The sequence below is a fragment of the Nyctibius grandis genome, chromosome 27, assembly GCF_013368605.1.
Source record: "Nyctibius grandis isolate bNycGra1 chromosome 27, bNycGra1.pri, whole genome shotgun sequence".
Lineage (NCBI taxonomy): Eukaryota > Metazoa > Chordata > Aves > Nyctibiiformes > Nyctibiidae > Nyctibius > Nyctibius grandis.
This window is the reverse complement of record NC_090684.1, coordinates 5,411,583-5,425,267: the sequence shown is the minus strand read 5'-3', so window position 1 is coordinate 5,425,267 and position 13,685 is coordinate 5,411,583. Positions and strand designations below refer to the sequence as shown.

Here is a 13,685-nt window from a genome sequence, read left to right as displayed (position 1 = left end):
GGGCCTGGCTGCTCGTCGGCAAACACCCGGGTGAAGGGAGGGAGGACAAGGGCACCTCTCGGCCCAGCCAACCGCTTCGCCCCCAGCCCGAAGGAGGAAACCCCCGGGGCGGCCAGGACTCACCCGCACCCAGGCCTGGCACAGTACCCCAGCCCCCGGCCCAGCCGGCAGCACAGGCCCAGGCCCGACCTTAAGGCCCTCCCCCCTCACCCACACGGCGCCCCTCGCCCTCAGGGACCCCGTCCCGCCCGGGGGGAGCGCGCAGAGCCGGCAGGACAGACCTCACACCCCACCCACCACCGAAGAGAACCCGGCGTTTACCTCAGTCTCCCCGCACCGGACGGCGCTTTTACGCCCCTTTTGCGACGGCCGGAAAGGAGGCGGGCGGTGGCGGCGGCGGCGCGCGCCGGGGGCGGGGCGCGGCGGGGCGGGGCGGGGCGGCGCGAGGCCGCCGCGGGGACGGCGCGGGAGCGGCTGAGGTAAACGGGGGGCGGGGGGGGACTCACCGCACGCGGCCTCCGCCACCCCCGCATCCCGCCCCTCCCTTTGCCTCCCCGTCACCCCCTCAGCCACCCCCCGGCTCCCTTCGCCTCCCCGGTTCTCCCCGCACCGACCCTCCGGTGTCCCCTGGCCTCCTCGGTGTCACCCCCGGCCTCCTCCTTCGTGACTCCCTGTCCGCCCTGACCGCCCTCTCCGCTGCTCCCTTGCCGCACCTAATGACCACCCGGGGAGCCCCCAGCGCCCCTGGAAACCCCCAGTTACTTCAGGTGTCACCCTCCCTCCCCTAAAAAATCCACCCTGGTCACCGCCCTTTGTGTCCCTCTGACCCCCGACCACCATCCCCATGACCCCCATCACTCCCAGTGACCCCCTGCCCCGAGGACCCCATGGAGCCCCTCTGTCCTTTCACCTTTCTGCCCTCAGGCCTCCCCGTTCCCCCCGCCCACTCCCCTCCTTCCTGCCCAGCTGCTCTCCTCAACCTTCCCTCCCTCCTCATCCCTTTTCCCTCTCTCTGACCACCCTGAGCTGCCCCCTACACACCAGGCACCTCCAGTCCCTCTCCGTGACCTTGCGGTAGCTTCGATTCCCCAGCTGTAACGTGGGGAACTCTCTCCCGTGCTCTGCTTCGAGTACTCACGGATTTTTAGCTGCTTTTCTCTGGTTAGACAGGTTGGACGGACAGGTAGCGTGCGTTCATGCTGGACACTGAGCTCCTCGGTCAGCTGTAGCGACAGGCTGGTGTCGTTTCTAGAACAGGCATTGGTACGTCCTTATGTCGTGGTATCTCGTGCCTGGCCCTGTCTGGTTTGGCGCTGTGCCATTCCACTGCTTCCCCAGCTGGGTAACAGGGGGCTTAGGCGAGGGCATAAAGATCCTCGCCTCAACTCCCTGGAAGCTGACCCTCATATCCAAAAGATTTCATAGCAACTTTTTTTGGTGTCTGTACCAAGAAAACACTCAAAATGAGTCACCTGTCACCCTGCAGTGGGAACAACAGGAGTGGCACGTTTCCTCCTTTCTTATTCTAGTCCTTCGAGGATTAGCAACCTTTAACCGTTGTTATCAGTTTGACCCTGACAATAAGTTGCGCAAAGGAACACCTTCAGTCCCTTTCTGACTCATCCCCATCCAACCTCTGTGTGTACTTAGGAATGCGCACGGCAAATTGCTTTGTCTTTCTTCCTTCAACACGGTGTCTGTTGGAGTATTTTGCTGGAGAGGAAAAGGAATATCCCTTAGTAGGGCTTTATCGCTGCCTGTCTTGCTGAGAGAGCAGGGAGGAGGCAGGTTAACAATCAGGATATCGGTGTTAATTTAGAAATTTCCCTTTTCCCCACATACCGTTGACCATCTTTTCAGCATTACCATTCTACGTAGTGTTAACTTTCTGCCACTAATGGTCTTGGCCACCTTTCACTTTCATCTGCAGCTCCTATTCCGCATGCTCAAGCGTGTGCAGGATGCGGCTGCACGCTTCCTGCATTCAAAGCAAAACCTCAGAGCTGGTTCAAATCTTTGCTTTTGAAACACTTCCTCGACTTGCTCTTGATAGTGATTTGATAATGTCTATCACAGGAAAGATCTGTGATACTCAATTTGGGGCTTAAAAACCCCCCTTAGGACACAGAAGTGCCTACAGGATAAATGTTTAAGAAAAATCATGTTGAAAAGCGAGGCCAGCCTTTGCCATTGTGTTATCAGTCAGCAAAGGACCTTGTGAAAAAACAAGGAGGCTTGAGTGCGTTTTCCTTCTCGTTGTCGAAAACAATAGGACAGGATGAGGTGTTAGTAATAATTTATTTCAGGACCTTCCAGCTGGCAAATTGGGAGGCAATGCCATCCTGCCTGCCGGTGATTTGAGATGCCTCGTTATGCGCCCGTGCTTGCCCAGATGCTCCACGTGGCAGTGCTGTGGTGTGTCTGCAGCAGCGCGAAGTTTGGACGGCCTCGAGTAGATGGTGCCATAAATGTACGCGGTGCTTTGCACGGAGCAAAGCCTGTGTTCGGTGTATACAGTCTGTCTGCGTAGTAGCGTGAGAAAAAGATTTGATTTCACTGGGAAACTAAACAGGAGGGAAGATGAAGGGATGATAAGAATTCAGGGAAGATCTTGACAGAGCTAAGAAAGAGAATTTAGTGGGGAAAAAAAATACAGAACAGTTTTAAGTGTAAGAGTTTGTCAGGGGTTTCTGTGTGTGAAAGTAAGAGGACGAGAGCTGCAGTTTTCTGGCAGAGCCCAGACCAGCTCTAATCCCCACGCCGTAGGGATGTACCAGCCTGCAGCTGGATTCACAGTAAGAAGTTGTGCCTCACCAGAGCTCTCAGGTTGCAACTGCTCTTTACTACACTGCTCTTTACACCTGACCACATGAAAATGAGCATAATTTGTGTCCAAGCTATAGCTTCGGGCTGAGTGACGGCATAGGTTGCAGAGGTGCCCGGTCTTGATTGACTAAGGGCTTCTCTGCAGCAGGGCTTGCTCTGGAGCAGACATAGCTGATGAGCTGCCTGCATGGACACACTTCTTATTTCATAAGAGCGATACCCAGGGGGGAAATTGGGAATAGCTGTTCTGCTTTACTGACCTCACCTTAGTCCAGGTAAATCAATCTGCTTAGGCACACAGAGGTGGAGGATCTGCACTGTCTGTGAGCCTTACCCCCACGGAGCTCCAGTCCCTCTCCATCCACATGGCAGCGGTACCCCAAAGCTGCCTCTGACCAGCGCCCGAAGGTTGCAAACATCTGTGCAAGCTTCTGACTATCGCCAGCTAACAGGAACGCAGCACAGTATCTCCTCTCTGGTGACTTCCCCCGTGGGTGAAAACGGCAGCTGCTCACGTGAAGAGAAGACAGATGTGGGATGTCTGGTTAAATTCAGGTTGCTTCAGCACCTGTCCTGACGCATCTTTAGCGCAGCACCAGCACCACACTGGGATGCCTGTCCACAACGAAACGAGAAGGCTCCATGTTCTCTCCCCTTCCTTACGTGAAAGCAGTGATCATAGGCACTGGTTTTAATTGCATTACAACGGTTGCATTCATTTTTTTTCTTGAAAGCTTCTCATTTCAAGTGAAATCTTTGTGTAGACAAGTCCTATAAATCAAAAAATCTTAAACACCTGTTTTTCTGCATTTCACCTTCCCACCATACACAAGCTTCACTCCTTAAACCACTTGGAACACAGGGAAAACATACTGTGTCGGGCCAACTGTCCACCTAATCCAACATCCACTCAGCAGCAAGAACTAACAGAAGATGCTAAGACAGAGAATAAATATTATAGAGCAAGAGGTATAGAAGTTACCTCACATCTTAATGATTTTCCTTTATATCTCGAAGATTTAGAAAAAACAATGCAGCGGATGTGGAACTTCACCAGAAAGATGATTTTGGATTCCCCTTGATGTGTCATTTCTTTTGATGCCCTTGTTCTCAGGTATGTGGCATTTTGTTTGTTTGTTTGTTTGTTTATTTGCTTTCAGGCAAAAATCTATTAGCTCAGAAATAAAGTTAAGGCACTATTAACATTTAAATGCTAAAGGAAAATTAAAATCTAAGCATCAGAGTGACTGCTTGAAGTTTGGAATTACATGCCCAGGCACATAACAGAGAATGCCATGCAAAATATGCATTTCTCTTTCAATTTCCCAATTTACTCATACAAGAGGTGGGATTGTGAAGTTATATTCATTCCTATTTACTGCATTACAGTCTTAAAATGAAAGTCAACATTAGAGGGCCAATGTTACACTTAGCTTAAAAATGAAAGCTTAAGGGCAAGAAAGCAAGCACCTTTAATTCTGTCACTGTTCTTATGCACTACATCTCCTGTTAGACACCTTTATCTGCTCCCTAACATCTTCCTTACAGCTGAACCTGTAATTTTACGAGGATGTAATTGTACATTCTTTTCAAGGGTTATCAGAGTTGGCTTTTGTTACCTCCCAGGAGCATGCTGAAGCTCGTTTGTTCTTACTGGAACCACTAATATTTGAGGCTTAAAAGCAGCACAGACACAAGCCAGTGAGCAGTTCCTGGTAAATGAGCAGTTCTCGTTATGCATGGTTATGCATTATGTGATGAATCTATCAACCTGGCTTTCCACGAGCTCTCTTAGACGCGCACGCTGGCGAAGGTCAGCAAAAAGACACACCACGGGATGACAAAGGGCAGCCTGGGACTCAATACCTGCTGAGTGCAGTAAATCCACGTCAGACGAGTGCTGAGGTCTCCTAAGGGAGATGCAAAGGAGTCAATCAGCTCTGATCTGTTGCAAGATTCACCCACTTTTGTGTCAACTTTTTTACTTCCATGAGACTCTGTAGTCTTGGTGCTTCCTATCTCTTTCTTCCTTTTCTCTTTCTCCTTTCCTTCAGTCTCTCACACCCTAGGCAATGCCTGCCTCCTAAAACCTCTCAGTGCTGCACTCCTTCCTACTTTGTCTCAACATTATTTTCCTTTTCTCACATACCGTTTGGTCTTTGCCTGGATGCCCTTGGATCAGTCCTCGTAATTATTTGCTCTTCACCTTTTTCCTGTTTCCTCCTTCCAGAGGCAGCGGGTACAAACTGAAACACAGGAGGCTCTGTCTGAACATCAGGAAACACTTTTTCACTGTGAGGATGGCAGAGCACAGGTTGCCCAGAGAGGTTGTAGTATCTCCATCTTTGGAGATACTCAAAAGCCATCCTGCACAACTGGCTTTGGGTGGCTCTGCTTGAGCAGGGGGGTTGGACAAGATGACCTCTGGAGATCCCTTCCCACCTCAGCCATTCTGGGGTTCTGAAATCAGCTCTGCTTAACTTTGTATTTGAAGATGATAGAGAATTACTTCCCTCTAGCATGAAGGTTGTGGCTGGTAGCAGTCAGCTCTTGCTCACAGATATCTGGGAGCTTATTTAAGGGATGCTTCTAATGGATGTTGAGTCACACAGCATGACAGGTAGTAAATGAGTGCGGATATTAAAGTAATTTTTGGTCATTTTCTCCACGTCTGCCCAGTGGATTTTTAATGGAAATTAGGGGCTCCACAACAGCCACTATCAGTTAAACTGGCACTACTGGGACATGTTCTCTGTCAGCCTCACTAATTCTAACATGGTGTTATGACACAATGGGTAAGAAGCAAATAGAGTCAGTTATTCACAGTGACCCATTTGACTTTCTTCTGGCAGCAATAAATGCCAAGACGTGTAGCAAAGTGACACTAATGGTTTCTTTTCTCATTATCTTCTAAGAATTTCAGAATGAACATTTCCAGATGTTATTTCTGCTTATTTATGATTGCTTCTGTGCTGTGAAGTCAAATGTTCACTTTGGGTTTGCAGGACAGGACTAAGAGCAATATCAAGTTGCTGTATTTGAGGCAGATTGCCTCAGGAAAAGCAAAACCTTTAAGAAATCTTAGTAAACCTTTGTATTTGATTCCTCACAGCGTTTGGAGTTCAAAGTCGGCACGGAAATGTGGTGGTTCCAGCAAGGCCTCTCTGTCTTGCCTGCGGCTTTGGTTGTTTGGTCAGCTGCATCTTTTGTGTTTTCATACATCACTGCAATCGTCCTACACCACGTCGACCCTTTGCTGCCCTACATCAGGTCAGTAACGTTCGTACTGTATCGTAGTATTGAGTTGGCCTCTCACTCCTGTGAATTCTTCCCCAACTCCAAACTTTAAGCAGCAGTTCTTACCTAACAGCTCCAGTTCTAAAGTCACTAGCTGTTTATGGTTATTTGTGTGTAACTCTATTTAAAGCTATTTTTATGCAAAATTCTAAGCTGTGGCTCTGTGAATGTATCCTTAAAATGATGATGAACAAGAAAACTGGGGGTGTATCTCCAACCCTCTGTCCTGAGTGAAGCATCTCGTTGTCACCAGGTTTGGTTGCACCAGTAAATCTGTACTATAACCTGTATCCCCAACTGCGTTGCATCAAGGCTGTACCTATGACCTTAGTTTTGATCTTTGAGTTTTCCAGGTTCTTCATTTTTCCAGTTTTAATACTCTTTATTCACCTTTTATGGAATCAAGATCAATGTGAAAGGAATTGTTATACCAAGTATGTTCATTCCTTGTTCTAAGGATAGCGTGTCTTTACCATGCTGATTCCTACAGCTCTAGAAACCAGCACAGCATAGTTTGAGTAACGAAAAATTCAGTGAAAAATATCTGGGAGGGTTTTTTTTACAAACCTGTTTCTTATGGTTCCTTTGTAGACTGAAATAAGTAAAGTTGTGTTGCAAGTATTTTTAGTATAGATAGATACGTATCACTCCCTTTATCTCTTCCAGTGATACAGGGACAATACCACCTGAAAGATGCTTATTTGGGATCATGTTAAATATTTCGGCTTTCTTGGGTGAGTATAGAAAGCTGTCCCTGGCGAACTGCAGGCAGTTCTGGAATGCACAAAGCTTTAAACAGTTTAATTTCCTTATTCAGATTATTAAACACCCCATAATTCTCAGTCAAAAACTAAATTCTAAGCAATCAACCTTAATTCTTTTAAGCAATTCAGAGGAAAGTGTATGTCAGGAATGTTATCCACAAAGCCAGCGTGACAATTGCAGATTCCAGAAGGCCAAAAATGCATTTAAAAAGCCCAACAGAACAGTAAAAGAAATAGAAATGCAAACTCAAGGCAGTCACCTTACTTGTGCTGCAATTATGGAGAGGGGGGAAAAACAACCTAGTATGTCTTTCAAATGAGAGACACCAGAAAAATCTAGTAAGTTGACTCATTTTCCATTCTATTATTTTAGTTTTCACTTCTGATTCTCAGCTTTCCTATTTCAGTGTACCATAAGACAGTTCTTGTATTTTAAATAGTTGCCTCTGTCACTCAGCATCTTCCCAGTTAAAAAAGGACAGTCTACACCTCAGCTGAAAATCTTACTGCGTTTGGGTTCTTCGTTAACAGGTATGGCCACCATGTATGTCCGTTATAAACAAGTTTACGCTTTGAATCCAGAAAAATCCAAGATCGTCAAGCTTAATAAGATTGGCCTTACACTAGGATTGATGAGCTGTTTTGGACTTTGCATTATTGCAAATTTCCAGGTTTGTGCTTTGCTTGCGACGTTCTGAAACTGCCCAGAGCTCTGTGGGTGTTTGTTTACTGAGATATCTGATAAAATGGGGATACTGAAAGCAAAACTTTGTGCGGCAAACCTTTTTGTCAAATTCCCTACAGAAAACTGTTTAAAAAAAATAATAAGGTTTGGTTTATAATTTCCTACTAATTTCTTATTTGCTTTATCCACAGAGACTTGTGAGCAGCCATTCATGAAATTTCAAAACATTAAAAACCCCACAAGTTTTGCAGAAAGCAAACTCATTTTGGATCTCCTCACAGGAGATTTGAAAGCCTGAACTCAGATTAAAAGCCCGCAACTATATTGTATTTTGACTCAGGAGAATCAGGTATCAAGTAGCCAAAAATGGTTAAAACTAGAAGTAAATCCAACAAAAACACCCAACCCCACAGAAGTCCAGCTCTGAAAAATCTGCCCTTTTAGATACATTTTCCTTCAAACCTGTGCAATTCTTGCCCACACTGCAATGTTAACCAGCTTTTGCATTTCTCCATCCCAGTGTCTCTTATTTTTTTTTTCCTCTCCAATACTTCCCACCCCCTCCAAAAAAAAAATCTGATATTCTCACATATCACACCATCAGCAAAGCCACATTCTACATCACTGGCCGTTACATGCAAGACAGTTGTACAGTTGCCAGCCTCATGGTACTCATTATCTGCTGGAGCTTTGGGGAGCTGCACTGGTGCCTTTAGCCACTGGAGGCTGCAGCATCACCTCGGTCTCCTGCTGGATAGGGGCCAGGGAAAAGTGAAGAGGAAAAGCAAAGAGGAAAAGCTCCACCTTTTTCCCTTCTCCTTTTCTCACAGTGCTCCCTTCTCCTTTTTCTCCAAGTGCTTCAGCAGCCCCTGTCTTAGAACCCTCAGCACACTCATTTTGGGTTTGTTTTTTTTTTTTTTTGAGGCCTCAATCTATTTACCTTTTTCTAGAGCCTTAGCTATACCCAGAGGTCACAGCCTCCCCTAGCACACCCACCAAGCAAAAGCCTCCAGGCTGTCTTCAACTCCATGATTTCCCTCCACCACTGGTCAGGAGAAGTTATAGAATCACAGAATTGTTCTGGTTGGAAAGGATCTTTAAGATCATCAAGTCCCACCGTTAACCCAGCACTGCCAAGGCCACCACTAACCCATGTCCCTCAGCATCACATCTACACGGCTTTTAAATCCCCCCCAGGGATGGGGACTCCACCACTGCCCTGGGCAGCCTGTTCCAGCGCTTGACAACCCTTTTGGGGAAGTAATTGTCCCTGATCTCCAATCTAAACCTCCCCTGGTGCAACTTGAGGCTGTTTCCTCTCATCCTATCGCTTGTTACCTGGGAGAAGAGACTGACCCCACCTCGCTACACCCTCCTTTCAGGCAGTTGTAGAGAGCGATAAGGTCTCCCCTCAGCCTCCTTTGTAAAGTATGAAACTATATGAAAGTATGTGAAAGTATGCCTACTTTCTGTAGACTTCAAGATAATCAAAATATAGAAGGTGCATGTTAATTCATTAACTAGTTTGTGTAACATTTAATCTTGAGCAAGACAAAAATTAGAAGTGTATGATGTACGTGCATATCCAAGTGATGCTGAGGGCTGGTTGAGGGCCACCCCAGAGGCAAAAGGAGCTAAAGCCCCCTGGAATCCACTAGTTACTGAAGACAACTGAAGTGTGAAAATATACAAAGATGGACAAAAGGGATATGGGAACAGCCATCACGCAGAGAGCTCCAGAGAGCTCTCACTGCTGGGAGTCAAAGCAATAGCACAGGGCTCATCCTCCTGGGAGATTTATTCATGCTCAGGCAGTACTGTTGCTTTATGCCATTGATTTCCTCTCATATAGGGCAAAGATTTCTCTCTGATGACACCTCATCACTGAGCAGCACGTGAGTTTGGAGCACACACCTTTGCCACTTCATTATTCACTATTTAAATATAAATTCCCACCTCTGTTATGCTGTGGATGCAGCACTTCAGATTCCATTTGTTACATAAGGTGCACATGGAGATTGTGAGGAAAGGGTGACTCCAATTCCTGATCCTAATAGTTAGCGACATGCACAGCCTCATGCTTCAGGGCATAAAAGATCACCTGCACGATTGGAGCGCAGGGAGGCTGCCAGGCCTTGCATTGCCCAATCAGCAAGATAACACTCCTTAGCTTCTGTCTTTAGGTACTGTGCTTGGCCAGGGATGAGAAGAAAGGAACAGACCGTGATTTTTCAGGGCATAAATTTTAAATTGGGTTGTTTTTCTTGGAATAACTTCTAGTTTTAATAATTTGTACTACTTGACAGTTGATTCTCTTGTAGCATTTTTTAAGTTAAGAAGTATTACTGCTTCATCAACCTTGTTCCCTCTGAATATTCATATATTCTAATTTGACAAAGCTTATTCAAACTAGAGTAATTCAGAGAAGTGCTAAACCTCATTACTTTAAATCCCATTTTGCATACTAGAACTGTGTCATGTTTATCCTGTATTGCATTTTCTTTCATAGATGTACACATTCCTGGGATAGAAATGCTCAGTGGACAGCCTGTGTCCCTCGTTACCTGCCCAGCTGCAGGGATTCCTTCATCCAGTTCCTCTCTTACTGTCCATTATGGCTAACGAGAACAGCTCTTAGAAATTCCTGTAGTTAAAATATAGCTGTGACCTGTAGTTTAGCCACGAGAACGTAACAAAAGCAGCAGTACAGAGGGCTGGCAGGTGCTGGCTTCCAGCTAACTCTGTATGGGGTTTCCAAGAAAGAACTCCTAAGTACTAGCACGTTCCAGAACTGCTTAGCTTGGGATGTGAGAAGGTAATCGAGCAGGTGGAGTGCCGAAGGTTTACAAAAGAAAATTGTTCTCAGAGATTAAAATGAAACCAAGTTCTGTGCAAGCCGTGCTTTCTTCCCCTAGAAATGTATTCTGTACTACGTCCACGTGCTCGGAGCCTGCCTGACCTTCGGAGTAGGGGCCATTTACATGCTGGTTCAGACCGTCCTCTCCTACCTGATGCAGCCAGAAGTTCACAGCAAAGACATCTTTTGGATCCGCCTGACCGTGTTACTCTGGTGCTGTTCAAGCATTGTGAGCAGTATCCTTTTGCTGTGCCCTGTCACCTCAGAGCAGCCTTCACAAACGACTGTTTGCACCTACATTAATTTAACCTACCAACGTGAAGGGCTGTGCCACAGAAGGCCTGTCATCTCTACGTGTACAGCATCTATCGTGCTGTCCATATCCTGTATTGCAATGGGGGAACTTTAGGAAAAAAAGGGAACCATCAGGTTAAGCCCACAAGTGAGTCACTGAATAATAAAAGTTGCCCAGGGAGGTGGTGGAGTCACCATCTCTGGAGGGGTTTAAGAAAAGCCTGGCCATGGCACTTAGTGCCCTGGTCTAGTTGACATGGTGGTGTCAGGGCAATGGTTGGACTCGATCCCAGAGGGCTCTTCCAACCTCATTGATTCTGTGATGGTTACCACCCTTTCTCCTCTCCTTTCCTTCTGCACACTGGAGACTGAAAATGGCAAAGAGCTCATCACAAAGAGGTCTGACTGTAGATCATGAAAGATGGGGAGAAAGGGAAGTGTACTTAAGAGATGGGTAGTTTTAATGGGAGAAAAAGCCAGGAAAGGAATAAAAGTCTTTGTTCCCTGGTGACAGGAATGCTGCAGCAAGTTTTATAGTTGGGTTTCTATATGAGAGTTTCTCATTCTTGGTCTTGAATCTTCCTTAACATATTTCTTTACAGTGTTTGTTTCCTCAGTTGTCTTATACAGTGGCCTGTATGGAACGAATCTAGTGCAGAAGCTGCACTGGGACCCACAGGAAGAAGTAAGTCATCAAGCAGAGAAAATAAAACACAAAACCAAAAACCAGCTCCATTATTTGCAGGGACAAATGCCTCTGGGCACTTACTGCAGTTGTGTACATGTGCTTGGGATGGGAGAGCACAAGTGAGCTTTACCAGTACACACCTACTTGCTGAAGTACTGAGCAAAACAGTTGCAGCTTCAAGCTGCTGTGATTTTAAATTAATCTCATTCATGGGCAGTAACTGAACTGTCTCAACGAGCTGTCAAACTACCAGCCTGTCTGGCCTATCCTGTTACACGATAACTGTAAATAACACATCTCGTGTGCCAGCTGGTCACAGCAAAGCAGAGTCCTGACTGCTGCCACGTGGGTGTCTGGTGGGAGGAGAGAAAGGCCAAAGGGTACAAGCGAGAGAGCTGCTGTTGAAGGGATAAGTGCTGGGCAGTGAGGGACCCCAAGTGGGACAGAGAAAGGGCATGTAGGTCTTATCAGCTCTGCCTGTCTCCCTGGCCCTCCCCATCCTCTCCAGGCACCACTGGAGGTATGGCACTTACTGGAGGAAACATCACACAGGCTGGTTTTGAGGGCTTTTCCCACCCCTTCCTTTATTGAAAGCAGAAGGAGCCTCTCAAAGTCTGCTTCCATCCAAGGGAGGGCCTTGAACCTTTCTTTTGTAAGGAGGTTTTGCTGTTAGTCATGCCAAGCTCTTCATTGAGCCTTCAGGTTTTGCAGGTGGGTATTAAATTCCCAGTGGGGGTCATCCCAGTTGGGTAGAGCAGGGGTTTTCCTGGTCATTCTCCCTCTTCTGCCAAGTTCAGCACTTCATTCTTAGAGACTCCAGATACGCTAAGAAATTTCCTCTCCCAAGGGAGGAGTCGTGGATGCAGGATGCCATATGTACAAGCCATCTTTGTACCACTGCAGGTTCAAGAGGAGCTTCTCACACTGATTGTTTTTTCCCCCCTCCTCTCGCTGTTACACAGGGCTACACAGCTCACATCATCAGTACCGTCTCAGAGTGGTCGTTGGCATTCTCCTTCCTCAGCTTTTTCCTCACCTATATCCGTGACTTTCAGGTAAAATGAATTAACGTTTTGATCTTCCCTCTGACTCCTGCAATTGCCCCTGCTGAGCCAGGGACAAGCCTGCTGACTTGAATTTTTCTTTCCCTTTTTCCTATCTAGAAAATTTCCCTGCGTGCAGTTGTCAGCTTGCACGGACAAACCCTCTACAACACACCGCAGAGCTTTGGGACCGATGAGCAGACACTGCTGGTAGCAGGGAGCATCTAATGAAGGTGAAGAGAACACGTTCTCAGCATAACTCAGGAATTTAATAGCAATAACGGTTGATATTTCTAAGCATTTATTTTATATAAAAAAAAATTATGAAGTGATTGTATTATACTTGACATAAAGGGCTTTGCTATTAACCCACACAGCAATGCAAATGTTATCAGTATTGTAAACAAGCCTGTAACATTTCTACACGTGTTGATGTCATGAAAGAATTAAATGAAGGTTATTAAAGAGTTGTGCCTCCTCATCCCTTCCCCCACACCCAACTTCACCTCCCTCAGCCCCTCGCCCTCCTCTCGTGTTTCTCAGGCCAAGTCCTTTTGGATGTGTGGAGCCCCCAGCCGAGAGCTGGGCTCCAGCCTCGTCCTTTCACACCTGCGGCTCCCTCCTTGGGGCAGCCCCATGACCTGCACACAGCCAGGACCCCAAAGCCACCTCATCCTTTGAGCAACCCACAAGGAAAATGCTCTAAATTTCTTCCTTCCCTCCCTCTTCCTGGCAGTTGAGCTGATCATAGAATCACAGACTGGTTTGGGCTGGAACTAGATGGTCTTTAAGGACCCTTCCAACCCCCCTGCCACGGGCAGGGACACCTTCCACCAGACCAGGTTGCTCCAAGCCCCATCCAACCTGGCCTTGAACACTGCCAGGGAGGGGGCAGCCACAGCTTCTCTGGGCAACCTGGGCCAGGGTCTCACCACCCTCACAGCAAAGAATTTCTTCCTCAGATCTCATCTCAATCTCCCCTCTTTCAGTTTAAAACTGTTCCCCCTCGTCCTGTCACTCCATGCCCTTCTAAAAGTCCCTCTCCAGCTTTCCTGTAGCCCCTTCAGGTGCTGGAAGGCACTAGAAGGTCTCCCCGGAGCCTTCTCTTCTCCAGGCTGAACAGCCCCAGCTCTCTCAGCCTGTCTGCAGAGCAGAGGTGCTCCAGCCCTCTGAGCATCTCCATGGCCTCCTCTGGACTCACTCCAACAGCTCCATGTCCTTCTTCTGTTGG

At 47.0% G+C, this 13,685-nt stretch overlaps 2 protein-coding genes across 6 annotated transcripts in view; one reads left to right on the top strand and one right to left on the bottom strand.

Annotated features, from left to right (window-relative positions):
- CEPT1 (choline/ethanolamine phosphotransferase 1) overlaps positions 1-1,213 on the bottom strand; it is a 31,970-nt gene extending 30,757 nt beyond the window's left edge. For 3 of the 5 annotated variants that reach the window (XM_068419265.1, XM_068419268.1, XM_068419269.1), the window contains exon 1: positions 322-387. The gene's annotated coding sequence lies outside the window, so the exon portion shown is untranslated. The other 2 variants (XM_068419266.1, XM_068419267.1) reach the window with 2 other exon arrangements.
- Positions 421-12,906, top strand: DRAM2 (DNA damage regulated autophagy modulator 2). Its single transcript, XM_068419270.1, has 9 exons — positions 421-479; positions 3,844-3,940; positions 5,939-6,096; positions 6,790-6,857; positions 7,419-7,558; positions 10,488-10,665; positions 11,326-11,408; positions 12,374-12,466; positions 12,575-12,906. Exons 3-9 carry the CDS (start codon positions 5,966-5,968, stop codon positions 12,680-12,682), a joined length of 801 nt encoding a protein of 266 aa, XP_068275371.1. The 5' UTR covers positions 421-479; positions 3,844-3,940; positions 5,939-5,965; the 3' UTR covers positions 12,683-12,906.
- The last annotated feature ends 779 nt before the right edge of the window (positions 12,907-13,685 follow it).

Bases quoted from the DNA above. Each gene is read 5' to 3' on its own strand.
- DRAM2 (XM_068419270.1), top strand. From the start codon at position 5,966: ATGTGGTGGTTCCAGCAAGGCCTCTCTGTCTTGCCTGCGGCTTTGGTT. The intron at 6,858-7,418 runs GTGAGTATAGAA...CTTCGTTAACAG, and splicing joins AAATATTTCGGCTTTCTTGG to GTATGGCCACCATGTATGTC. The intron at 11,409-12,373 runs GTAAGTCATCAA...GCTGTTACACAG, and splicing joins ACTGGGACCCACAGGAAGAA to GGCTACACAGCTCACATCAT.